This window comes from Oryctolagus cuniculus, chromosome 16 (assembly GCF_964237555.1).
Source record: "Oryctolagus cuniculus chromosome 16, mOryCun1.1, whole genome shotgun sequence".
Lineage (NCBI taxonomy): Eukaryota > Metazoa > Chordata > Mammalia > Lagomorpha > Leporidae > Oryctolagus > Oryctolagus cuniculus.
Window position 1 is genome coordinate 19394341 of NC_091447.1, and position 26597 is coordinate 19420937.

At 47.5% G+C, this 26597-nt stretch overlaps 2 protein-coding genes across 6 annotated transcripts in view; one reads left to right on the plus strand and one right to left on the minus strand.

Annotated features, from left to right (window-relative positions):
• Window positions 1-14954, plus strand: part of TAX1BP1 (Tax1 binding protein 1) — a 90602-nt gene extending 75648 nt beyond the window's left edge. For all 3 annotated transcript variants that reach the window (XM_051853244.2, XM_008261562.4, XM_051853246.2), the window contains 2 exons: window positions 13369-13451; window positions 14352-14954. In XM_051853244.2, the coding sequence (XP_051709204.2) occupies window positions 13369-13451; window positions 14352-14553 (285 nt within the window). In that variant the 3' untranslated portion in view covers window positions 14554-14954. The remainder of the gene's footprint in view (window positions 1-13368; window positions 13452-14351) is intronic.
• An 808-nt stretch (window positions 14955-15762) lies between these two features.
• JAZF1 (JAZF zinc finger 1) overlaps window positions 15763-26597 on the minus strand; it is a 335261-nt gene continuing 324426 nt past the window's right edge. For all 3 annotated transcript variants that reach the window (XM_051853259.2, XM_070059687.1, XM_070059686.1), the window contains 2 exons: window positions 24841-25010; window positions 15763-18132 (listed from right to left, as the gene is read on the minus strand). In XM_051853259.2, the coding sequence (XP_051709219.1) occupies window positions 17956-18132; window positions 24841-25010 (347 nt within the window). In that variant the 3' untranslated portion in view covers window positions 15763-17955. The remainder of the gene's footprint in view (window positions 18133-24840; window positions 25011-26597) is intronic.

A 26597-nucleotide genomic window follows, 5' to 3' on the forward strand; every position in this document is an offset into this window, starting at 1 on the left:
CGGCAGGAGCGGGGCCAATCCGAAGCCAGGAGCTTCCTCCAGGTCTCCCACACGGGTGCAGGGGCCCAAGGCCTTGGGCCATCTTCTACTGCTTTCCCAGGCCATAGCAGAGAGCTGGATCGGAAGAGGAGCAGCCGGGACTAAAACTGGCGCCCATATGGGATGCAGGTGCTTAAGGCCAGGGTGTTAACCCCCTGTGCCACAGCGCTGGCCCCCACATTGTCTTTTATTTTTTTATTTTTTTTGACCGAGTAGACAGAGAGAGACAGAAAGGTCTTCCTTTTGCCATTGGTTCACCCTCCAGTGGCCGGCGTGCTGTGGCCGGTGCACCGCGCTGATCCGATGGCAGGAGCCAGGTACTTCTCCTGGTCTCCCATGGGGTGCAGGGCCCAAGCACTTGGGCCATCCTCCACTACTCCCTGGCCACAGCAGAGAGCTGGCCTGGAAGAGGGGCAACCGGGACAGAATCCGGCGCCCCGACCGGGACTAGAACCCGGTGTGCCGGCGCCGCAAGGCGGAGGATTAGCCTAGTGAGCTGCGGCGCCGGCCCCCACATTGTCTTCTAATTTCATTTTTCCACGAACGTTTTGGAGGACCCTCATATATCATAGCAACAGCCAAAAACCCAACTTCTCAAAGTTGGATATCATTGAAAGGAAAGTAGCATCATTTAAAGTTGAACCTGTGAGCTCTCTTGAACTAGTTATTCATGTTGTATCTGAAAACCATTGACTATTTATGAATATTTAATATCACTAGACAATTAAAATTCATCTCATAGTGCTCCATTTGCTATAGTGTGCAGGCACTTTTGTATCCAGTTTTTAGAACCAGGAGCCTCAATCCTTGCTACTCAAAAAAATTGGTGTGTATGTGAGCAGTAGTATTATCTTTTAGGATTTTGTTGGAAATGCAGAACCTCCTGCTGCACTCCAGACTGAGAATTGACTGTGTTTAACAAAATACTGAGATGATCATATGCTCAGTTAAGTTTGGTATGCTCTGGTCTAAACTTCCTAACCCCATCATTCAAGGGTGGATGACTTTTCTTCCCTTAATGCACATCTCACTTTCAATTTTATTTCATGCATTTCTTCATTGTTTCCTTCTCACCTTTGTTTCTTGCCCTCCCTCTGAATGAGACTCACACATTCTGTTGCTGCAGTTTGTAGCTTTCCTCATGAATAACTTCACTCTGAACCCCCAAACTGAAGACAATTTTTGCCAATACACATTTTGTTTTTCTCATGAGTTTTTAGCTTTCATTCTCAGAAGGGTTTGTGACTTCTCAAAGGGTCTGTGACTCCAAAATTGTTGAAACCCACTGTTTGAAAGAATCAGGGTTTGTTTGCATTTGTCACATAGCATCATTTGTTTGCCTTTCTGAAGTATTGTCATTTTTCATTTGTTGTCTAATTTTAAAAGTTTAATTTTAATGTGCTTGCTGTTTACAAAAGTAGCATATGCTTAGAGTCAATTCATTTTTATCAAGAATGCCAGGATGGCCGGCGCCGCGGCTCACTAGGCTAATCCTCCGCCTTGCGGCGCCTGCATACCGGGTTCTAGTCCCGGTTGGGGCGCCGGATTCTGTCTCGGTTGCCCCTCTTCCAGGCCAGCTCTCTGCTGTGGCCAGGGAGTGCAGTGGAAGATGGCCCAAGTGCTTGGGCCCTGCACCCCATGGGAGACCAGGAGAAGCACCTGGCTCCTGCCATTGGATCAGCGCGGTGCGCTGGCCACAGCACGCTGGCCGCGGTGGCCATTGGAGGGTGAACCAACGGCAAAGGAAGACCTTTCTCTCTGTCTCTCTCTCTCACTGTCCACTCTGCCTGTCAAAAACAAAAACAAAAACAAAAAATCAACTGTCCTGAGTCATTGTTATTTAACTGATGTGCTAGCATTCCAGTATCTTGTTAGAAACATCTCTGGGCCTGCTGCTGTGGCGTAGTAGGCTAAGACTCTGCCTACAGCACTGGCATCCCATATGGGTGCCAGGTGAAGTCCTGGCTACTTCTCTTCTAATCCAGCTCTCTGCTTTTGGCTTGGGAAAGCAGTGGAAGATGGCCCAAGGGCTCAGGCCTTGAATCCACATGGGAGACCTGGAAAAAGCACCTGGTTCCTGGCTTTGGATCAACTCAGCTCCAGCCATTGTAGCCATCTGGGGGAATGAACCAGCAGATGGAAGACTTTTATCTCTCTCTCCCTCTCTCTGTAACTCTACATCTCAAATAAATAAAATCTTAAAAAAAAGAAAAATAAAAAGAAACATCTCCATTAGTCATTTACAAATAGTACATGACCTGAAAATATAGCAAGGATGATTCAGCAGTATCTTTAGTCAGCTTATTTTTTCAGTAAGCTAAAGTATCTGATGGTAGAGAATAATGTTTAATAGTTTTTATTGGCCGGCGCTGCAGCTTACTAGGTTAATCCTCCGCCTTGCGGCGCTGGCACACCGGGTTCTAGTCCCGGTCGGGGTGCCGGATTCTGTCCCGGTTGCCCCTCTTCCAGGCCAGCTCTCTGCTGTGGCCAGGGAGTGCAGTGGAGGATGGCCCAAGTGCTTGGGCCCTGCACCCCTTGAGAGACCAGGATAAGTACCTGGCTCCTGCCATCGGATCAGCGCGGTGTGCCGGCCACAGCGCGCTGGCCGCGGCGGCCATTGGAGGGTGAACCAACGGCAAAAGGAAGACCTTTCTCTCTGTCTCTCTCTCTCACTGTCCACTCTGCCTGTCAAAAAAAAAAAATAAATTAATTAATTAAAAAAGAATGCCAGGACACTTCATTGAAAAAAGAATAGCCTTTGCAACAAATGGTGCACACCCGTTTTGGTGAGAGAACAAATTTAAACTGCTACCCCCACTGTCTACAAAAACCAATCGCATTTGAACCTCAGTGTAAGAGCTAAAACTGTAAAACTCAAGAAGACATAGAGATGAATCTTTGTGATTGGAGATTTCTTAGATACTACATCAAAAGCATAAACAGCAAGAAAAATGATAATTGGACATCATCAAAGGGTTAAATGAATCCTGTGATTTTTTTCTTGAAATACTTTTCTACATAATTATTTCTAATTGGTCCTATATGCCTAATTCGCATCTCTTAATGCTGAATTTTCCCTTTTCTATAACATATACTCCTTCATATAGTAAGGGCTGTTTAAATGTTTGTGATTAATGGTTTAGTTTAAAGAAATGCTTTTGCTTCTATTTTTTGCCTAATAAACTTTAAAATTTAGGTCATCCTCTTTTTTTTTTTTTTTTAAATTTATTTATTTATTTGAAAGGCAGAGTTACACAGAAAGAGAAGGAGAGGCAGAAAGAGAGAGTGAGCGAGAGAGTGAGCTTCCATTCACTGGTTCACTCCCCAGATGGTCGCAACAGCTGGAGCTATGCCCATTCAAAGCCAGGAGCTTCTTCCTGGTCTCCCACACAGGTGCAGGGGCCCATGAACTTAGACCATCTTCCGCTTTCCCAGGCTTTAGCAGAGAGCTGGATGGGAAGTGGAGCACTTGAACCAGTGCCCATATGGTATGCGGGTACTGTAGGCAGTGACTTTACCTGCTATATCACAGCGCCGGACCCCCTAGGTCATCTTAAAGTAGTTAATTTTTGTTGACAACTTAATTGAGATGTAATTTACTTGTCATTTGAAGTAGTACAATTTAATGGTTTTTAATATATTTACTATCACCCACACCAATTTTAGAATGTTTTCCTCACTACCTAAAGAAACCCAGTACCCTTTAACAGTCACCTCTCCCTTCTATCTCTCCAGTCCAAGATACCCTTAATCTATTTTCTTTCTTTATATTTTGGCCTATTATAGACTTCCACTCATAAAAATCAGATGATATAATATGTAGACTTTTGTGACTGGCTGCCTTCACTTAGCATAATGTTTTCAAGGTTAACCATATTCAGTATTATTCTTTCATGGACTGATGCGTTACTAGAAGTGAATATCTGGCAAAGCTTAATAGTATCTCCTGAAGAGAGACTTGAACTGGCACTCTGATATGGGATGCCAGTGTTGGAAGCGACAGCTTAAGCTGGTATGCTGCAATGCTGACCCCACGTACATATTTATTTCCTGTTGTTGAATTTATTGCTTATTATCTGGCAATATTTCCTCTTGTTGAATTGAAACCTTTATCATTGTATGGTAATCTATTTTATCTGATATAGGCGTATGCCTGCTTGCTTTTCATGTTAATTTGCATGGTATATCTTTTTCTGTCACTTTGCTTTCAGTCTGTATGTGTTTTTACTGATGAAGTGAATTTCCTGTAGGCTGTAGTTTGGTTTTTTCCTTTAAATCCATTCAGCCAGTCTGTATTTTTAATTGAGGAATGTAATCCATTTACATTCACGGTTATTATTGGTAAGTAAAGAATTATTATTGTCATTCTTTTAACTTTTTTTCTGGTTATTTTGTGTATCTTCTCTTCCTGTCGTTCATCTTTGTGGTTTGATGTTTTCCTGTATAGTTCTTATTCTTTGTGTATCTGCTTGACCTGAATTTTATACTTTGCATCATGATGGTAGTAGCTATTTTGCTGCTAGGGTTAAGAATCCCTTTAACATTTCTTGTAGGACATGACTGATGGTGATTAATTCCCTCAGGTTTTTCTTGTCATGGAAAGTGATATTTCTGAAGGATGGCTTTGCTGGGTCTCAGTGTTCTTAGTTGGCAGTCTTTTTCCCCCTAGGACTTTGTGTCATTTCATTCTCTTCTGGCCTGTGAGGTTTCTGCCGAGAGGTCTAATGAGGTTTCTCTTCTAAATGGGCACTTTTCTCCTGCCTTTCTAGGTATTCTGTCTTGTACTTTGGACACTTAACGTTTCAGGATATTTTTTGATCAAATCTATTAGGAAACCTTTGAGAACTTCCTTGTCTTGGATGTCATTATCATTTCCTAAATTTGGAAAGTTTTCAGCAGTTACTTAGTTGAATTCCTTTTATGTGCCTTTCCACTTCTGTTCTCCTTGAACACTCAAAGTGTGAATGTTTGCTCACTTAATAGTGTCTTCTAAGTCTCAAAGACTTTTTTCTTCTTTTTTAAAATAGAGAATATTCTTTTTGAAAATTCCAGGATTAATGAGATATTTTTGTTATTACATCAGACTTTGGGAACTGCTAGGCTTTTTCTTTCTTAAATCTTAATAATGTATAAATCTCTTGATTAGGTAGGAAGAAATTACCTTTTTAAAAGGCAGAGTTAAGAGAGAGCTGCTATCTTCATGTTTACTCCCCAAATGGCCTCAGTGGCCGGAGCTGGGATGATCTGGAGCCAGGAGTTTCTTCCAGGTCTTCCATGTGTGGAAGCACTTGGGCTGTCTTCTGCTGCCTTCCTAGACACATTAGCAGGGAGCTGGATCAGAAGTGGAGCAGCAGCAGGAACTCGAACCAGTGGCCATGTGGGTTGCCGGCGCTGCAGGTGGTGGCTCTACTCACTACACGAGAGTGCTGCCCTCCGTGCTTCTAAAGATTTATTTATTTATTTTGAAAGAGTTACAGAGAGGGAGGAAGAGATAGAGAGCGAGCTTCGGTCTGTTGGTTCACTTCCCAGATGGCTGCAATGGCTAGCACTTGGGCCATCTTCCACTGCTTTTCCCAGGCCTTATTAGCAGGGAGTTGGGTTGGAAGTAGAGCAGCTGGGATACAGATTGGCACCCATATGGCATGCCAGTATTCCAGGAGGCAGCTTTACCCACTGTGTCACAATGCCAGCCCCAAATTTTCTTCTTTTTAAATATGGGTTGCTTCCAAAGAAATATCTTAAAGGTCCAATTATTTTTTCTGCCTGACAAATTCTATTGAGACGATCAGTTGTATTTTAAATTTCCATTTATTGAGTTTTCAGCTCTAAGATTTCAGATTGGTTCCTTTTTAACCTCTTTGCTGAATTTCTCATTCGTATCATGAATTGTTTTCCTAATTAGGTTGGATTGTTTGTCTACACTTTCTTATATCTTACTAAGCTTCTTTAAAATCATTCTTCTGAATTCTTTGTTAGGCAATTCATCAGTTTCCTTTTCTTTGGGGTGCATTGCTAGAGAGTTGTTGGGTTCCTTTGAAGGCATTATAGTAACTTTTTTTTTATTGCTTATGTCCTTCTGTTATTTACACATCTGGTATGCCACTTGCTTTTACCAGTTCTATAGGGTGGCTTTTTATTTAAAGATGGTGCCTAGGGTGTTTGTTGCATATGCTGCGTTGACTTTGTTCCATGTGGGTGGTTCAGTGTAGTATCTGTGTAGCTTCTTCAGCTGTAATCTATATTGACAGTGTCTGCAAGTGCCCGGGCTACAGGGATTGTAGCATTGAGCTGTTAGCTGGGATGCAGCTCCTTTAGGCAGTGTGAGTTTGTTGGCAGCTTAGCATAGTGTGCCTAGCTGGTGGTGCGGTACATTTATTAATCCCCTGCAAAGGAGTGGCCACCCCAACCAGTGCCAGCTAGCTATGGCACTATTTGTCCAGGAGCAAGGTGGGATGCCTGTCAGTGTGTCCGAGGGCTGCAGGATTGACGTTTTGGGGCCTCCATGGTCGATCTTCTGCAGGAGGTATGCCCAGTTGCTTTCTGGGTCGAAGGTAGATGAGCCAGGCTTGAGTCTGCTTTTCAGGGCCCTGAATGGCGGAGCTTCTGAGAAGAGGTTGCTGAACTGCTTGGTGGGGCTGCAGGAGAGTAGTGGAGCCACCTGACTGTTTCCCAGGAGCTCCAGTTGGCTGAGCTACGCAAGGCGAGTTGTGGGATTGCATCCTGGGCAGGCTGGAAAAGGTGGCTCCGTGGAGCAGGAGCCTGGGTAGGGGAGGATAAAATTGGGGCCATGCTGTTTTCACCAGGGTGGTGTACTGGTATTATAACCCAGCAGCTCCCCAAACGGGGCTCAGGGCCTCAGGGCTGCAAGGTTCTCCAGTGGTAAATGTTTAGTGGGGTTTTTCAGTCTTTACTCTGAGCCTCTTGGCTCAGGGCTGATTTCAAGACATGGAATGTAGGGCTGGTGTTGTGGCATAAAGGGTTAAGCCTCCACCTGCAGTGCCAACATCCCATATAGGTGCCAGCTCCACGTCCAATCCAACTCTCTACTGATATTCCTGGGAAAACAGTGGAAAATGACTCAAATACTTGGGGGTCTGCCACCCATGTGGGAGACCTGGATGAAGCTCTTGGCTTCATCCTTGCCATTGCAGCCTTTTGGGGAGTGAGCCAGCAGATGGAAGATCTCTCTTTCAAATAAATAAATACATCTCTAAAGTAAAAGAAAAAGATGGAATGGCAGATGTTTGTATTTAGTTCCCTTCTTTTTAAGGCTATTGTGTATGTTGCTGTACAAAGTCTACCACATCCCTACTACACTCTGATGCTCTGTGTCAGACACTCTAGTGACATAGCTATTTTTTCATTGTTTTGGCTCTTTGTTGGAGGAAAATGCACTAGGAATCCCTAATCCATTATCCTGGAGATGTTATTCTGGAACCTGGATATTTGATGGAACATTAATCTAGATGTTTGTGATTACGATGGCTGAGAAATCCCATGATCTGCTGTCTGCAAGCTAGAGACCCAGGAAAGCCAGTGGTGTAGTTGAGTCTGGGTCTGAAGGACTGAGAACCAGGGAGCAAATGCTGTAAGTCCCAGGCTGAGGGCAGGAGAAGGTGAGGGGAGTCGAGCAGTGAGGCAGGAAAAAAGGGACTCTGGAGTGTTGGCTTTGGCCTTAGCAGATATTGAAGTTCTTGAACAATGAATGCTCTCAAAATAAAATAATAATTCCCAACTTAGTAAAAGTTTTAAGTGATGAACCTCTTTCTTCCTTGACATTTGTTAATAATTTCTGAATAATTCCAAAATATTTTAATTGATAATTCCTAGCAAATGTGTAATGACAACTAGAATTTTGGAAATCTTGAATAGTCTACAGTCAGTATACTAATGATTTAGATGGTGTCGTTAACCCAGAATATCCATTGCCAGAATTTGGTCATGATAGCATTTTTAAAATTTGTGGTAGAATACATATAAAACTTACCATCTTAACTTTTAAAACGTTCAGTTCTGTAGTATTAAGCGTATTCATATTGTTGTGTGACCAGTCTCCAGAAACTCTTTGCATCTTGCAAAACTGGAACCTTTTATCCATTAAGCAACTCTCACCCTTGTCGCCCAGAACCTTCCTTCTCAGGCACTCTGAATGTGACTGCTCGAGGTAACCTCATGGAAACAGCATTTGCCTTTTTGTGATTGGTTTGTTTCCCCTTAGCATAATATCTTCAAGCTTTATGATGTAAGCATGTGCTAGAAATTCCGTCCTTTTGAATAAGGCTAAAAAATACTCCATTTTATAGATATGTGCCCCATTTTATTTATCCGTACATCCATCGATAGACTTGTGGCTATGGTGAATAGTGCAGCTTTGAACATTTGTGTGCAAATATCTGTTCAAGTCCCTGCTGTCAGTGTTTTTGGATATCTACTCATAAGTGGAATTGCTGGATCATATGGTAATTCCATTTTTAATTCTTTGAGGAAGTACCATATAATCATGATTGCATTTGAAATTTTGTGATCTAACCCTATTTTATTGTCTGAGAGGTTAACCTATTTTAATAGTATTTCAAATGTCCAAGCTGGTTATATACTTTAATATAAGAAAAGAAACATATTTTAGCATAGAGGATATTTTGAGTTAAGCATATCAGAAGATCTTAGGCTTCAGGTAGAGCTGTATTTTTTTCTTTTTTAAGATTTATTTATTTGAAAGAGGTAGAGATAGAGGTGTTCCATCTGCTGGTTCACTCCCCAAATGGCTGCAACCGCCAGAGCTGACCTAATGCGAAACCAGGAGTCGGGAGCTTCTTCCTGGTCTCCCATGCCGGTGTAGGGGTCCAAGGACTTGGACCATCTTCCACTGCTTTCCCAGATGCATTAGCAGGGAGCTGGATGGGAAGTGGAACAGCTGGGACTCGAACTGGTGCGCATATGGGATGCTTGCACTGCAGGCCAGGGCTTTAACCCACTGTGCCACAGTGCCAGCCCCTCAGGTAGAGCTTTATATTGTTATCTTTGTTTTAAAGCCATTTGTAATATAAACAGTATTATATTGATAGGCATAAAGGTACACGACTAAAAGGGGTTTAGGTCTTTGAAGGAATTAAAATACCATGAATAAAAGTAACATTCAGTGATGTCATGTTCTTTTAAGGTGTATAACTGTGATCTACTGCTGAATACTCCCTGGATATTTGAGTTCTTGTCCTGCCTTTCTTAAAAAAGCCTCACTTCCCAATCTAATTTGTTTTAAATCTGTGGTTTTGGAAACTGACCACGCTTTATGAGTTAAATAGAATAAATGTATTTTTTTTAAAAATTCTTTTTTAAAAGGCAGAGTTAGAGGGGAAGAGAGAGATCTTCCATCTGCTGGTCCACTCCCCAAATGGCCGCAATGGCTAGGGTGGGGCCAGGCCAAAGCCAGGAGCTTCATCTAAGTCTCCCACGTGAGTACAGGGGCCCAAGGACTTGGGCCACCCTCTGCTACTTTCTCAGGCATATTAGCAGGGAGCTGGATCAGAAATAGAGCAGCCAGGACTTGAACTGGCACACATATGAGATGCCTGCATTGCTGGTTGTGGCTTAACCAGTTATGCTACAACACAGGGCCTGTAAATGTATTCTTGAAGATTTGCTAGATCATTTGACATAATAGTATCATGAGAGACTTTATTATATAAATGGGCTATTTAAAGGATTTATTGCATGTTTTATGGATTTGAACTATTCTGATTAGGTGATTTCATGATCATTTATTTTTCATAACATATATAATTCTACTTGAGTTTCTTTTCCCTTTTACTAGGTAATAGGTGGTAGAACCTAACAAATAATAGGACTATCACTGCCAAGTTGTATGTGGCTTAGCAAGCATAAATTTTTACTGTTTCCCCTGCTCCAAGTACTTAATGAACATTATCTAATTGGTTGTTTGAGTCTGGCATTTTAGCCTGTAGCAAACTCTACTTTTAGCAAGTTCATGGAAGCAGAAGCTGATATAAGGAAACTTGGAGATTTTTTTATTTCATTATGTCTTTGGCCTCTAAGGAACATTTTAATTCTATTTTAAGTTTCGGCTATCCAAAATTCTTAAAAGTATAATTTTATCAAGACCTGGCTTTTTAATTTTTTCTCATTATTCAGTATTTCAAAATTTAAAAATTTTTGAATAGGAAAATTTTGATCATTATCACTGTTACATAATTTGTCATTTTGAGTATTTCAGACATTGTTGCTGGAAGGCGTAGTCTGGGAGTTTGGGTAACCTGGTACGGAATCAGATTGTCTTGTGTCACACCCAGTGCTGAGCTCTCGAGTCAGCTGTGAGCACTGTGACAGCTTCTGTCCCGTATCCACACACTGAAAAGCTGTCTGGATTTTAAGTACTTGAAGAGTTCATCTTTGAAATGTGTCAAGGAGTTCTGTGTTATCTCCCAACTTCTCAGTCCCCCATTAGGTTTTTTTTTTTTTTTAAAGATTTATTTATTTATATGAAAGAGTTACAAAGAGAGAGAGGGAGGTCTTCATCCGCTGGTTTACTCCCCAATTGACTGCTATGGCTGGAGCTGCGATTTTCTGAAGCCAGGAGTCAGGAGCTTCTTCCGGGTCTCCCACATGGGTGCAGGGGCTCAAGGACTTGAGCCATCTTCCACTGCATTCCCAGGCCATAGCAGAGAGCTAGAGCAGCCAGGACTCAAACCGGAGCCCATATGGGATGCCGGCACTTCAGGCTGCTGCTCTACCTGCTATGCCACAGTGCCGGCTCCTCCCCGCCTCCCCCATTAGGTATTGAGTCCTGTTTTCCTTTTAAAGCCTATCCTCCCCCCCCCCCCCCCTTAAAATTTACTTTATTTGAGAGAGTTACAGATCAAGGTAGAACCAGAGAGAAAAAGATCTTCCATCTGCTGGTTCACTCCACAAATGGGCTGATTCAGAGCCAGGAGTTTCTTCCAGGTCTCCCACGTGGGTGCAGGGGCCCAAGGACTTAGGCTGTCTTTAAGTGCTTTCCTAGGCCATAGCAGAGAGCTGGATCAGAAGAGGAGCAGCTGGGACTCGAACTGGTGACCATATGAGATGCCAGCGCTGCAGGCCAGGGCGTTAACCTGCTACGCCACAGCACCAGCCCCATCTCTTCTTTTTCAAGAGAAAATTGACAGTGATACCTTAGTCCCTCCCCGACACCCACCCACTCACCCAAAATCAAACCCATCTTGATTTGTTGTTGGATTACTTGGTATACTCTTTTGGTATCTCTGCCCATGACCCAGATGACTACTGCATTAATAGCAGCTCTGGGGTGAGCCCAAGCACCCACCATCATCAGGGTTTTCATCACTGCCTGCTGTTCTCATGTGCTGTTACTTCATGACATGAAAGTAGCTAATAACTGCCCTGAGACGAAAATAAAGGGCCAATTTTGATGATGTGGCTGCCTTTGGCATTAAATGAGATTGTTTGGCTGTGGATGTAACTTGTACAGATTTCTTAAGAATTGCCCACCAGAATGCAGGTACAGGAATCTAAATCCCTGTTTTCTGATTAAAACTCAGATCCCCAGCTTTTTAGAAGTCTCACTTGACGACCTGTTAGTCAGATATTCAATTTTGAGCTTTATTCTACAACAGGGTTTTGAAGCTTGTGGTTTGGTGCATTGCTTTGCTTTAACATGTGTTTTATTTGTGATTGTGTAGTAGAGGTATCCTGTCAAAGGGACTTTATTGCAAATTATAGCTGAGAATAATTGGAATAACTGCAACCTTAAGATGTCTGTGGAAGCCGTCACTCAGTGTATGGAATGATAAAAACTCAGTTACTTACACATAGAGGTTTGAAAAGTATTCCACTCAGTACTTTTTTTTTTTTTGACAGGCAGAGTGGACAGTGAGAGAGAGACAGAGAGAAAGGTCTTCCTTTGCCGTTGGTTCACCCTCCAATGGCCGCCGCAGCCAGCGCGCTGCGGCCGGCGCACCGCGCTGATCCGATGGCAGGAGCCAGGAGCTAGGTGCTTTTCCTGGTCTCCCATGGGGTGCATGGCCCAAGCACCTGGGCCATCCTCCACTGCACTCCCTGGCCACAGCAGAGGGCTGGCCTGGAAGAGGGGCAACCGGGACAGAATCCGGCGCCCCGACCGGGACTAGAACCCGCTAGGCGGAGGATTAGCCTAGTGAGCCGCGGCGCCGGCTTCCACTCAGTACTTTTTATAGTCATCTGTCCTTATCCAAGTTTTTGCTTTTCATAGTGTTTTTTTTTTTTTTTTTTTTTTTTTTTTGAAAGAATTAGAGAGGTAGAGACAGAGAGGTCTTTTTTTTAAAAAAATTTTTTTTCATTTGACAGGTAGAGTTATAGACAGTGAGAGAGAGAGAGAAAGGTCTTCCTTCTGTTGGTTCACCTCCCAAATGGCCGCTACGGCTGGTGCTGCACCAATCCGAAGCCAGGAGCCAGGAGCTTCCTCCTGGTCTCCTATGCGGGTGCAGGGGCTCAAGCACTTGGGCCATCCTCCACTGCCTTCCCGGGCCACAGCAGAGAGCTGGACTGGAAGAGGAGCAATCGGGACTAGAACCCAGAGCCCACATGGGATGCCGGCGCCTCAGGTGGAGGATTAACCAAGTGAGCCATGGAGCTGGCCCCTGCTTTCCATAGTTTCATAACTCTGTTAGCCAAAGCTTGAAAATATTGAAGATTCCAGAAATGATTCCTACGTTTTAGTTTGCATGCTGTTCTGAAGAGTGTGATGAAACCTTATCCATCATATCCACACTGTGTGTGACCCATGATTGTTGCACTAATGCAGTGCTTGTGTTCAAGGAACCCTTATTTACTGAGTAACAGCCCTAAAGAGCCACAGGAGTGATTCTGGCAGTCCAGACATGCAAAAGAGAAGCTGCCAAGTGCTTCCTTGAGTGAAAAGGTGAAGGTACCGAAAGATACTTTGACACCTCTAGAACACTAGACATTTACGTACACTTCTTTATAGTACATTAAAATCATTCCACTTTATTATTAGGTATGGTTAATCTCTTTCTCTGCCTGTTTTATAAATTTTATCCTTGGTATGTATGTATAAGAAAAATCATAGCAGTTTTCCAAAAATCTTGGAATATATCCCCTGTGAATAAGGTGGGGGGCTCCTGTATTTCATATGGTCAGAGTCTTGGTTTGGCCTAGAGAAATACTCTGTAAAACTCATTTTCAAACATGTCTGTGTGAAAGTTTAACTAAATAATAGAAAGTATCTTCAATTGTAATCTTTCTTAAGGGACTGAATTAAGGAATCTGTGTTTGGTTTCACTTTTCTCAAAAGTTGCAAAATTGTTCTTTGCCTAGGAAGATGAGAATACGCCCAGTGCTCCTGATCCTTCAAGTCAGCATGTACGTGGGCACGCAGCGGGCTTTTGTTTTGATTCCAGGTAATTTTTTTTTTCCTTTGTAGAATTTAAATAGTTTATATAGGCTAATGGCTGTCAAAGTGTGGTTCTTGGTCCTTTTTTTTTAAAGATTGATTTATTTATTTTGAAAGTCAGAGTTACAGAGAGGGGGAGAGGCAGAGACAGAGAGAGAAGTCTTCCATCCACTGGTTCTCTCCCCAGTTGTCCACAAAGGCCAGAGCTGCACCAGTCTGAAGCCAGGAGCATCTTCTGGGTCCCCCACATGGGTGCAGGGGCCGAAGCACTTAGGCCATCTTCTATTGCTTTCCCAGGCCATAGCAGAGAGCTGGATGGGAAGTAGAGCAGCTGGGTCTTGAACCGGCTCCCATATGGGATGCTGGGACTCTAGGCAGCAGCTTTGCCCGCTGTGCCACAGTGCCAGCCCCCTGGTCCTTGTTACAAGCTGCAAATCCTTAGGGCCCAATCAGCTGAACCAGAAGGTCCGGATAAAGTGCCCAGAAGTGTGTGTAGCAGGCCTCTGGCTGATTCCGATGCCTGCAGCCATTGCAGAGTGTGTACCATGGAAACTTGCAGCTGTCAGGCCATGGGGCGCTGCAGGGGAACTGTGAGCTGCAGGCCTCCTCTCAGCTTCACAAGGAGTGCTGCTTTTAGTTAGGGACTGAGTTTTCGGCACTAAGACTTGTTTCACATAATGCAGTTGGATTTGGGGTTTTTTCCATGAAGAAAAGGATTTTGTTAATGTAGTAAAACTGAATTTAGAGGTTTTACAAATGGGGAGCACAATTATCTATTGCAAGCAGGGTGGTTTCTGGAATAGATACTTTCATGGTAGATTGTTTAGTATGAATATGTGCTAACAATAAGTATAACCTTGTCATATATTACTGTTATATATAATTTTCATTTTCCTTTTTCTTCAAGCTTTGATGTTCATAAGAAGTGCCCCCTCTGTGAATTAATGTTCCCTCCCAACTATGATCAGAGCAAATTTGAAGAGCATGTTGAAAGTCACTGGAAAGTGTGCCCAATGTGCAGCGAGCAGTTCCCTCCCGACTACGACCAGCAGGGGTTTGAAAGGCATGTTCAGACTCATTTTGATCAGAATGTTCTAAATTTTGATTAGAAACATTTTATTATGAGTTAACAGTTTAGAAATTGAAAAAAAAATCACCTCAAGTAATAGACCACTAGGGAGACCACATACGCTCTGCTGTACTTTTCTGACCAAGAGCTACTTTAAGTTTGGTGATATTAGTGTCAGGGTCAATCTTTGGCTTATCAATAAACTTAATTTTAACCTCTGTTAATCTTACCTGCTTTAAGAAAACAAGTTCTTGTGTGTTTATATATTTATTCCCATTTGCAAAATTGTATGAGTAAAGAATACAGGAATTCTTTTAATGTTATTGCACTGAAAAATGTTACTAGTAAGCTAGATTATTTAGAAGAATATTTACAAGTTTGTCGGCCTTGTTGATTGAGCATGACTACTGAATATTATGTAATAAAGAGCATTGATCATAAGTTCTGTGAAGTAATTCTTTGTAATGCAGCCCATGAAATGACAGTCTTAAGTGGAAGTGCATGTGGAATGAGATGACATACTTGCAGATATCCTTTTATATATGAAATGTTGGTTTTAGGAATTACTGGAAAGCGTATTTTACTAATTTTATGACAATCATCTGAATGATTTTTAAATCATCTTGAAGTTGTATTTTAACAGGAAAATGGAACAAGATGTGTAAGTATAATTGTTTTTATTGTTATTAATATAACATTGGTGTTGGCATAAAATAACATTGGTGTTGGCATAAAATCACATAATGTGTATCAGTATCTTTTTCACATTTTCCTGGTGAGAATATAAATAACATTTAGTAAATGATTAAAAATACAGTGGGTAAACTCAGCCTGTTTCTCTAGTGACCTGTTTGCTGTACAGCACTGAGAGGTTTGCTGTTCCACACGCCGAGTTGTTAGTTAGTAATACACACTGTGCTGACCTGAAGTACCCTTTCAGTATGACAGTACTGTCATCAGTGAAATGAGACTATTCATCCTAGTAACGTAGAATTTATTTTAAAAAATAGTTTTTGGCTCCAAGCTTTTGATAGGTAATTTGTTATTGATAAAAAAGTAAGGCAGTTTAATACACACACACACACACACACACACACACATATATATATAAAGGAATAAAGTCCTCTAAATGTTGCAAAACAATAGGAAGCTAAGAGAAAAAGGCACTGAATGTGGATATATTGGTTCCTACTGTGAACCAACACTGGTTTGCATAATAGCCACAAATGAAAACAAAGAACCATGTATATTTTGGGTCAGAGGCAGTTTATTTTAAATGTGATTTTGTTTACATTTATAAGCAGCTTTTCTTGACAGGAATTTTGATTAAGTTGCCTTCAGTTCTAAAACCTCTGTTGCTTTCAAACTTAATGTGCTCTGTCCCCAACAAAACATACGAAAATATAATTTAAAGCACAGTTGTCACAGACACAGTACAATACATTCACTATACACGGTATAACAAAATATTCCCATCCTTACCTGTTTAGTAATACTGTCACAATGAATAAGGAAATACAAATTGGAATTTGTTTTATCATTGAACGAAATTGAACATGCACAATGACTACTTTATGACTGTTTAGCTGTTTGAACTATTGATCCAGCCTGCAGGTTTTTGCACTAGAAGGAGCAAAGCTAAAAGAAAATTGCTGGCCTATAAACCTTTTTTTATTTTTTTTTATTTTTGGTCAATTATAGGTAGATATGAACCAGCCAAGTAGGGCCTTCTTATGCACCAACTAGTTGCTTCTCTGTCTGGATCACCCTTTTAAACAAACAGGATAGCACTATGTTCAGGACCAAGACCACTCTTAGAAATTTGAGGAAATTTTTAGAGGGCAGTGTCTTTATAAATACTTTAAAATCCCTCATTATGAGGGATTCAAAACATACGAATATAGAAGCTTACTCATCTGGTTAGTAGAGATGTCATCTCAAAAATGAAAAGCTGAGGAGGGACCCCTGCTTCCCAGCGATGTGTAGAACTTTCCGTCCAATGGGAACATGGGAAGAAAGTGGTAAGCAAGGCGAGACTGCTTTTCAGCCGTTTTGTGGGTGGTTCGCTGTCTCAAGCAATTTTTATTGCATAAGTAGGCAACTGGTAAACTCTCTTAAGGAATAGCACTTGGGAGAAAACACTCAAGGCATGATGGTACTGTCGGTGAGAAAAACTTCAGGAATGGTCCAGATGTAGGTTACTCTAACAGGTCATATTAGTCACTCTTTTCTTTGACCACCTGCTGCAAGAAGCACTTAATTGTCAGTAAGGCTCATTTTCATATTTCAGCAAAATGTTTTATAAAGCTAAACAGACATCTCCAACGAGGATGCAGACACGTACAATGTGATGGGAAAAGTGCCTTGAAAGAAAGTCTCGACACAGTGAGTGTGAGGAAGAGGCACCAGGGCCGTAACAGAAACGCGCCTCTGCAACGTGCTTAGAATTCTGATTTGCAACCCACAGGTTTGTTCGGGGCAGGGGTTGCAAGAATTGGCAACACATAAACAGTAAACTGTTGGCAATCGAGAACTACAAAGTGCTTTAAAACTTCACCTGGAGATGAAGATGTCACTACATTTCACACACAAAATTTGCACTTACGTATTTCAAAGTGTTCACGCTAACAGATTTCAGGGAAAAGTATTTCACTAAACTGGTATCTTGGTCCGCAGATCACAATAGGCATCAGTTGAATCTCTCGCACCCAGCAGGCACTCGAATGTGTGTTAATGAGTGAACTGAACAGACTATCTGATAAGAAAGAAAAATGCCATATTATAACACTAAAATTATTGGTATGTCAGATGGCAAGATTTTCAGCTTTGAAAGGGCAAAAGGATTTGCAAGATAATATAAAACACAAAGCACACCTTTTATGTATGTTATTTAAATATGAAAATATTTTTAGCATATGTTAAACATTCTTATTTATATTTCCATGACCTAAAGTCTTTCTACTCACAAATACTAACTGCATTATGTAAGGCATGGTAACCAGCTTGATAATGAAGGTATTGTTTTGGTTTTGAACATACGTGAGTTGATGTGTTGAAAAACTTCAATCACATTACAATCTTGGGGAAAAAAAATCTACGTGCCAGCCCCTCCTCCCCCCAGTCGACACCACTGCAGTACAACTGAACAATATGCAACATGCCCTCCGTTTTATTTTGTTTTGGGGGAAATGTGCTGAAGAACCTGGAGCTTGTTTGTTTAGCACCTTACATCAAAGTAATGAAAGTGGGTAGATGATTCCATGTGCAAATGTACAAAATCATTAACGCTACAAAGATACATCATTCCAAAATTACAGAAAAGGTTTAAAGCATGCATTTAATTCTTTAAAGGGTTGCTGAGTGCTTCCCCTGAAAAAAGGTGGCTGTTTTCAAAATCAGCAACTGCTGGTGAGGATTTCTTGGCACAGTTACAACCAGCGGGTTATTGCTGCATCTTCCTGATAATCTCGGCCGACACTGGGGGGTGGAAGTTGATTGTGTGGTGCCGCAGGCCCTGAGCTGTCTTGTAACTCTTCCCGCATCGACATTTGAATGGTTTGCGGACACGAATCTGTGTTCTGTGACCATTCTTAGCGTGGTACTTTATGCCATTCACATTCTACGGAGAAGACAAAAATAGCACCCATTAGATAGTCACAGAATGGCTGTCACATGGGGAACATACGGGTCCAGTTGCAATTAGCTCCCGGATGGCAGCTGTTTGGAGAGCAGGCTTTGGCCTGGAGTCCAGTGGTGACCCTTCAAGGTGCCTCGTTTGTTAATTGTGGATGGAACAGGTGGGTTATATGGCTAACAGGGATTGCCTCAGTCACTTTGAAAAAGTACTGGTTTCTCCAAAGTTTACCTGAGGCAGAGTTTCACCTGAAGTAGAGACAGGAAGAAAAATAAGCCCGTTTGTTCCCTCTGCCTGGAGCTGTGCTGCCTCTGTGAAGAGAGTTAAGTGAGCCATCCTGTAAAAATATCCCCAGTATGCCCAACAGAGTTCTCCACAAAGAGAACCACGGGCAGGCGTGGTGCAGCCGGGGAAGCCGCGGCTCAGGACGCCCAGTCCCCGTCGGCATGCTGCGGAAGTCCCAGCTCTGCTTCTGGGCCACCTCGCTGCTAATGCGTCCTGGGAGGCAGCAGTGTTGGCCCAAGTGCTTGGGCCCCTGCATGCACCTGAGAGACCTGGATGGAGTTCCTGGCTCCTGACTTCACCCTGGCTGTTGTGGGCATTTGGGGAGTGAACCAGAGGATTGAAGATCTCTCTCAGCATTAAAAGGAAAACCACAGGTTTTGGCAAATCAGAGAGACTTGTATGAATTTTGGATTTGGAAACTCAGTTTGCCTCCTGCTTCTAGAAAACATCCTAGCTCCCTCCCACACCTGGCTGGCGCTCAGGCTCATTTTTGTGCCTTAAGGCAGTGTCTCAGGTCACCTGGAGCTGCTGGCCCCGCCCCAGGATGGTGTGCACCAGCACCTGTGTACAGTCTAGCCCTGCCGTCACTGATGTACTGCAGTCCAAACACAGATCTTAACAGAATTTAGGTTATTTTATATAATCTTGGCAACAAAGGGCTAAGAGCATTTCTTAACATCCAGATGTTGAGAATCGGGACGCTAAGGTTATCAGAATGCTTGCTGGGTTTCTGTTAGTTGGGTTTGCCTGGTCACTGGCATATTCTATGTAAGACTCCATTTCTGTATCCACACTCTACAAGTTACACGGTTAATACTGCTCATCCCAATCGAATGCTGGGGCGAGACCTGAGCACAGGGCTTGACTTCCAAGTCAGCTAGTGCTAGATTACATAGCCCAGGAACAGAGGGCCTGAGGCTGAAGTTGAGTACGAGTTAGTGTTTCCTAAAATCGACTACACCCAGGCCTGCTGGGGTCAGCCCCACACCTCAGGATTCCAAGTCTTCCCACTCTATGAAGATAGAGTGCCCTTAACCAGCTCCAGGAAACGGGCTGTTTCTCTGTTCCCTGAATAGCACAATGCCTGGCACGTAGCGGCTCAGTGCCTATCTCTGAGCGAATGAATGTGTTACAAGACTGTTTCCCACCCCACGTCCCATGGGAGATGCTGAGACAGTTGCAATAAAAATGGAAGTATTCAGTTAGTTAGCACTGTTGCGTTTTCCTCGCAGATTTGCAGGGCACTCTGATGTTTAGAAAGTCGTATGCAGAGATCCCTGCTTGACCTTGTGGAACAGAGATGCCAAATAGCCCCAGCCGGCTGTGCTCAGTCTTCCGGCCGCCCGTTGCATTGAGGCAGGACAGACCTCTGCTGTGAACACCTGGCCTGGGCCCTGGGCCCCCTCTTAGCAATCCTCTCATGCAGAGCCAGGGAGAACCTTAATCAGTACTTGGCTAAAGCCACGCTGGGGGAACAGCACTTGTTGGGACAGGACACAACCCACGAGGGGATGGAGAGCTAGGCCCCACCACCCCCTACAGCTCCCGCCATCGCAGCTGACGCCCAGGCCCACGAGTGAAGAGGCCAGCTGTACATCCACCCAGCTGAACCTCCCAAACGGCAGATGGAGGCGAGACCCCAGGCAGTGCCCAGAACTGTGGATAATGGCCAACCTACACCGCATCTGTGTGTGCGAGAGAGAACGAAAGAATGAGACTTTGAGGACTGGCACAAAGACTCCCAAATGCTAGAAGTGTACATTTTTTGGCCTGCTCACCAACGATCCACTTCACAGCTCAACAAGTAGCCCTGGAGCACCTGCTAGGACCCTATCCTGTGGAAGAAGGGTTCCTAGGACATCCCACGTCCTTGTTTTGACAGGGAGCCTGTCCAAGGATGCATCGCTGAAAATCTGGCGACCTCTGTGTCCAGCGCCACACACACCTTGTTGGAAAGTAGAGGAAACGAGAAACAGAAGCCCCAACCAAGAAGCAGAAAGGCACAGCAACACCAGCAGCGGCCGGGTCGCTTCTCCCTCCAGCCTGAGTTTTTAAGGAATAGCGAGGGCAGGTTTGTAAGCAGACTTCGCTGCAGCCGCGGGAAGCCAGTCCACGGTGAGATGGATGCCGAGCCAGAGCGGAGGCGACGGCGGCAGGCTCGGAAGTACACACTGTGTGTGTGGCTGGGCCACAGGAACCTGCCAGCTGGCTCCTCTTTCTCTGTCGCACTGATTTAAAGTGTTCACCAGGGTCAATGGGGGAGAGAGCAAGCGAGCGAGCACCCAGCCTGGGTCATTCCCCAAATGCCAGGAGCCAGGAACTCAGTCAAGGTGTCCCCCAAGGGTGGCCGGAACACAACTACTTGGGCCATCACTGCTCCCTCCAGGGTGCACATCTGCCAGAAGCAGGAATTGGGAGCCGGAGCCAGGTCTCGAACTGGGGAACCCTGATGTGGGCGTCCGAAGCAGCGTGTGAACCACAAGGCCAGACGCTCACCCAGTAACGCTTCTGGAAGCCCTGGATGTTCTGTGCCCCCTGCCGTCCTGAAAGCAGGTGTCCCTGGTGACCCCCTCCCCAGCCAAGGGCTTCTGCTGGGACCCTTGTGCCCATCTACCGGACTGGCTGCTGCTCCCCCCAGAGCCATGGCTGGGGGCCGCGCCGGGATGGCTGCCTGTTCTGTCTACTTTTCTCAAAGATACCAAAGGTCTTTGATTCTCACTGCTGGGACACAGACACCATCAAAGGAGAAAAGCTCCCAGCATGTGCCCCTAGCAGGGATTAGGAAGGGGGCAGGGTCTGCACTCTCTGGCCCAGAAGTGAGGAAAAAGCCAGGAGCCTCCCAGAAGGCGGCGGATGGGTGACCCCGGATCCCAAGGGAGGAAGCAAGGAAGGGGTGGGCGGCCCCGCCCCTGTCCTCAGAGCATCCACCACGTGCCAGACCCATGGAGAGGAGCGGGTGCTGCGAGGTGCTGGGGCAGCCGGCGCCCCCGTGGCCAGTGTCCGCCAGCAGCGGCACCACGTGGCACTGGGGAGGTCAGAGGTGAGAGCAGAGCAGCTTCAGTCTGTGAGGGCTTCGGGAGGAGGTGGCACTGATGGGGATGGAGAGGAGGAGGAGGAGAGGTGGGGAGCAAACAGGTGCTTTGCCGGGAGTCTCACTGAGCAGATGGCCACTGAGAAGCAGCAGGCCCACGACCCTCTGCCCGCCCTCTCTCACCTGAAAACAGGACACAGATGCACAAGCACAAAAGCTGTCCCCCCGGGAGGACACGGGGTGACTGCTGGGGCAACTTGAGACTCAGACCCTCCGGCGTCCGCATGAGCAACTGGCCTTTCTGCCCGCTGCCCTCGGGGCTCCCTTCACCGGTCACCTTCTGCAGACCGGCTGCCCTGTGCTGAAGACGCCACCCAAGCCTGAGCTCAGGGCCTCGACAGCTCCACAGCTCCGTGCTGGGCCTCTCCCGCATATCTGCAGGATGCGCTTGGCAGTGAACTTGCACCTTTCTCTTCTTAATTAACCCGTCTTTTGTTACAACTCAGCCCTGCTGAGGGCTGCAGAGCAAAGTCCTCTTCCCCTACAGAGGGGAGAGGGCTTCCTAGGCAAAGGGATTAACATGGGGGAGCGTGTGGAGACAGCTCTACGGCCACGTCCCTGTCCCGTCCTGTCCTCTCCCAGTGCGCGGTAAATGCCAGCGAGACGGGGAGCACAGCGGATTCTCAGTCCACCCGGAGACCTGCTGGATAGAGACCCCTGCGGTCTCCCTGAGCCCAAGGCGTCCTCGCCTGTCCTTTATCAAAGAGAACAGAGGGAGTGGCACAGCTGGCCCTACAAGGGTCTCCCCACTGCACACAGGAGTTACGGCTTCTTGAAGAGAAAACCCCGTTGGCCAGTGTCGTCCCGAGGGGCTTGTGCAGGGGAATTCCAGGTCCGGGGCAGAGGGTGACGACCACCTGCCTGCAGCCTCCAGGCCACCTGGAGCCCACCTGGCCATCAGAAATTCCCGAGAGAGCACAGGAGCTCGGTAGGACCGACCCCAGGCAGATCGCGAGTGCCACCGACCAACCAGGGGCCTGGACGCGAGCTGTGCACACGCCTCTCAGCCCAGCTGCAGTCTAAGAACCTCCACCCCGACCTCGGGAGCCCAGGAACTGGCCATAGCAGCCTGGCCCCTGGCTCTGCGCCTCGCAGTCAGTCCCTACTTTGTTTCACTACCCCAAGCCAGTGATTGGCTCCGGTGAGCGGACCCAGGTTTGGGGGTTCCGCAGCAGCGCCTCCAGCTAGTTTGTGGGGGAGAGATTGTTCCACAGCAGGCGCAGGGAAAGTCTGACTTGCCTTGGCATCTACAAGAGGGCCAAGTGCTGGGTCTGCCCGGCCCCACAGTGTCCCTCTCCTCACGCCGCGCGGCGAGGAAGGCGAGAGGAGAATGAAAGGGGCGGGGTCCGGCATGGCCAATTCTGCTTGGGAAACCTGCGGCCTGCAGCAGAGCGCCCGGGCTGGAGTTCTGGCTCCACTGCTTCAGACCCAGCTGCCCGTTCACGCGTCCCTTGGGGGACAGCAGGCGACAGCTCAGGCGCTCAGGTCCCTACCACTCCCAGGGGAGACCTGGATGGGGGTCCTGGCTCTGGCTTCATCCTGGGCAGGCTCCAGCGAATGGGAGCTTGCTGTCCACCTCTGACTCAAATGCATCAAATAAAAATGTTAAAAATGAGTAATTAAGGCCGGCACCGCGGCTCACTAGGCTAATCCTCCACCTAGCTGCGCCGGCACACCGGGTTCTAGTCCCGGTTGGGGCGCCAGATTCTGTCCCGGTTGCCCCTCTTCCAGGCCAGCCCTCTGCTGTGGCCAGGGAGTGCAGTGGAGGATGGCCCTGGTGCTTGGGCCCTGCACCCCATGGGAGACCAGGAAAAGCACCTGGCTCCTGGCTCCTGCCATCGGATCAGCGCGGTGCGCCGGCCGCGGCGGCCATTGGAGGGTGAACCAACGGCAAAGGAAGACCTTTCTCTCTGTCTCTCACTCTCACTGTCCACTCTGCCTGTCCAAAAAAAAAAAAAAAAAAAAAAAAGAGTAATTAAGTGGAGAGCAGCGCCGCCCCACACAAGAAGCCAGGCAGCGCCACCAGGCTAAGGGCACACAGAAGCCGGCAGCCTCCCGGGTGCAGCGAGAACATTCAGAAAGGTCCCACCAACTTACACGTGGGAAATGCTGGGAGGCCAAGAAAATGGAGGGAAACAGAAACGGCCAGGAGAAGGGACAAGTACTGGGAGCAAGAATGAAGCGGGGGGGGGGGGTCACACAGACTGCCTGGCCCTGCGAGACTGAACAAAGGGCGTGGCCCAGTTACCCCCTCCTCCTCGCAAGAGATGGCAGGAAGGCGGCAGAGCTGGCGTCCAGGGCACAGACTTCCTAGCGTGACATGAGAAGGTGACCGAGCTGCCCTGTGGGGACGTGAGCTGGTCCGCCAGTCCCCGAGGCGCTGGGCAGGTGGCGGGGACACAGGACTCAGACGCGCGCACCCCAGCCCCGCGCCGCGCCGGGGCTCTCCCGTCTCCGTCCTGGGCTCTCGCTGTGGGCTCGCTCAGTGAAGAGCGCCGGGGCCTCGCCGAGGACACCGTGGTCCCCTGAGTGGGAGGCCTCGGCCCACTTACCTTTGCCATCCGTCTGCGTTCCTGCTTTCCTGATGGGAGCAGGCAGAGAAGGCACTGAAGCCGCAGCGACCGCACACGTGCTCGGGCTGGCTGCGGCTCCCAGGCCGCGGGGCTCTGCGTGCCGCGGTGGCATGAAGGCCCCGGCCCGTTCCTGCTCCTCCCATTCCCACCTCGCACTTGGATTTGCAAGAGCTGCGAACGCCTTCTGGCAAAGTTCACGATTCCATTCTGTAAGACACCCCTGGGTGCCCCGCTCCACGCTGGGGTGTCTCCCAGTGTTCCGCCTCCATGAGTTTTCTGAATGGGGGGGGTGGAATCTGGGCCCCCAGCTGCCTGCACAGGAGGCTGGAGCTGACTGGCGCGGTTTGGTGACCGGGAGAAAAAAAATTCGAAGCTCCGTTCTGTTCTCTCCGGATCCCCCTCTCAGGCTTCCGGGTCTCCCAGGGGGGCCAGGGTCTTCCCTGAGCCCCTGCTGAGAAGCCACGGGGCGAGGTGTTGGGCAAATACAGAGGGCGCCGCTCTCGCTATCCCGACCCTCGGGCCCATGCTCCTACGGCCAGATCGAGGCACGTCCCGGGCTCCATCCCCCACTAGTTCTCCTCCCACCTCCTGCTCAGCCGCAGGTGCACATGAAAGTGCGTGAGGGCCCCGCCCCGCCGCACAGGGCCCTCGCCCCCCACCATCTGTGGAAGCAGGGCCGCACTGCCTCCCCGAGGCCCGCCCGTCCCCCGCGGGGGTGCCCGGTGCCCAGCGCCCCCTGTGTACCTTGTATCTCTTCTTGCACCCAGGCACCGGGCAGGCGAAAGGCTTCTCTTCGCCTCCGTTCATGCACATGGAGCTGAGGATGGCCTCGGAGCTGATGGCGCTCTCTGTGGTCCAGGACTCGTCGCTGTCTGACTGCTCGTAGTCCACCTCCTCCTCGTCGTACTCGCTGCCTGCGGGAGCACAAGAGCCACGCGGCATTCAGGGGCGGGCAGCTCCGCTCAGGCCGGCCCGGCCGCCCCGGACACAGTCAGCACCGCTCTGGCTGCCCTGGGGGACTCCAGGCACAGGGACTCCCTGACAGCCCTGGAAGGGAGGAGGGGAACGGCTCCCCCCACATGCATGGCTGAGAGGTGGCAGAGCAAGGGCCTGAACTTGATTCTGTGGCAGGCCAGCTGGGCAGAGGCTTGGAGCAGGCTCTGCCGCAACGCCAGTGAGCACTGGTGGCCATGGCGGCGCCTCCTCTCGCCCTGCGCAGGCACTGCCTGCCATGCTGGTGGGTGGAATCCAGACCCAGGCCACAGCTCAGCGTCCTAGCACGTGACAGCAGCTCCGGGAAGGCAGTGTGTTTTGCACGTAGTAGGTGGTTCCAGCGGGAATGCATTTTTTAGAAAATAAATTTGATCTGGGAAGACCCGGAAGCAATTTGCAGCTGCAAGGAGGTTCCTGGGCTCGCTCGGGAGCGAAGGGCGGAAGTGCCGGGCGCAGAAAGTGAGTGCAGCTCTGGCTCCTGGGCGGCCGAGCCGCGGCTACACACTCGGCCCTGGCCCGAGCCCCCACGCTTGCTTCCCTCACAGTTACAGGGTGCAGCCGGGGTAGGGGGCTGGTGGTGGGGGTGGGGAAGGTGTTCTCTCCTATTCCGGAAGATCGAGGGCCATGCTGAGAACTGAACTGAAAATCTGCACTGTGGACTTGAGTTTGGGGCAAGGGCCGGGGCGGGGGCGGCTGGCAGCCCCTCCCGGCGCTCCCTTAACGAGGCCCGAAGCATCGATCCTGAGCCTTCTGCACAATGCGGCCCTAGAGGACATAATTCCACAGATCATAAACGGCGTACGATAATATGTTGACAAGTCCTAATGCATTTACAAGCCCCGTGGAATAAATAGGAATTATAGCACAACATTAATAAGAATTATATGGCAGCAATTACAGTTGTGAAATTCATCCCCCAGGTGTGAGGCTGGCCGGCCGGGGGTGGGGGGTGGGGGGCTGCCTGGGTGCTCCCCGGGCGCGGTCGGCGACATCAATTATTTCAACACCGACTATTGGCACTTTTATTGGGTTTCAGCTTAATGGGCATTAATAAGATTGTTTGAAGAGCCAGCTGAGCCGGCGAGAGGGCTGCCTGCGCGGGAGGCCGAGTTGAAAGGCTCCGGGGAGGAAGGAAGGGCCCGTGAGTTTATTGAGTGCCTATTATGTTTCAAGCACGTTACACGAATTATCTCATTTAATCCTCCCTGGCGAAACCCTATGAGGTGCGGATTACTGTCACTTTTATACACACAGGAAACAGCCCCGGTGGGGGGTTCGAGCGCGTGTGTGTCCTCAGTCCCCGGGGGACACCGCCTGTCCCAAGCTGCCCTCACCTGGGAGTTGCTGCCTCCCCACTGCTTCCCACGCCGGCCGGCTGTGCTGAGCCCGCTTGTCAGGCGCTCTCGGGCAGTGCAGAATAAAATCATCTGTACGTGGCTGCTGGTACACCCCGCCGTTCTTGGCTACAGCTCCCCCAAAACGCCAGTGCCAGCCTGGGAACGCTCGTG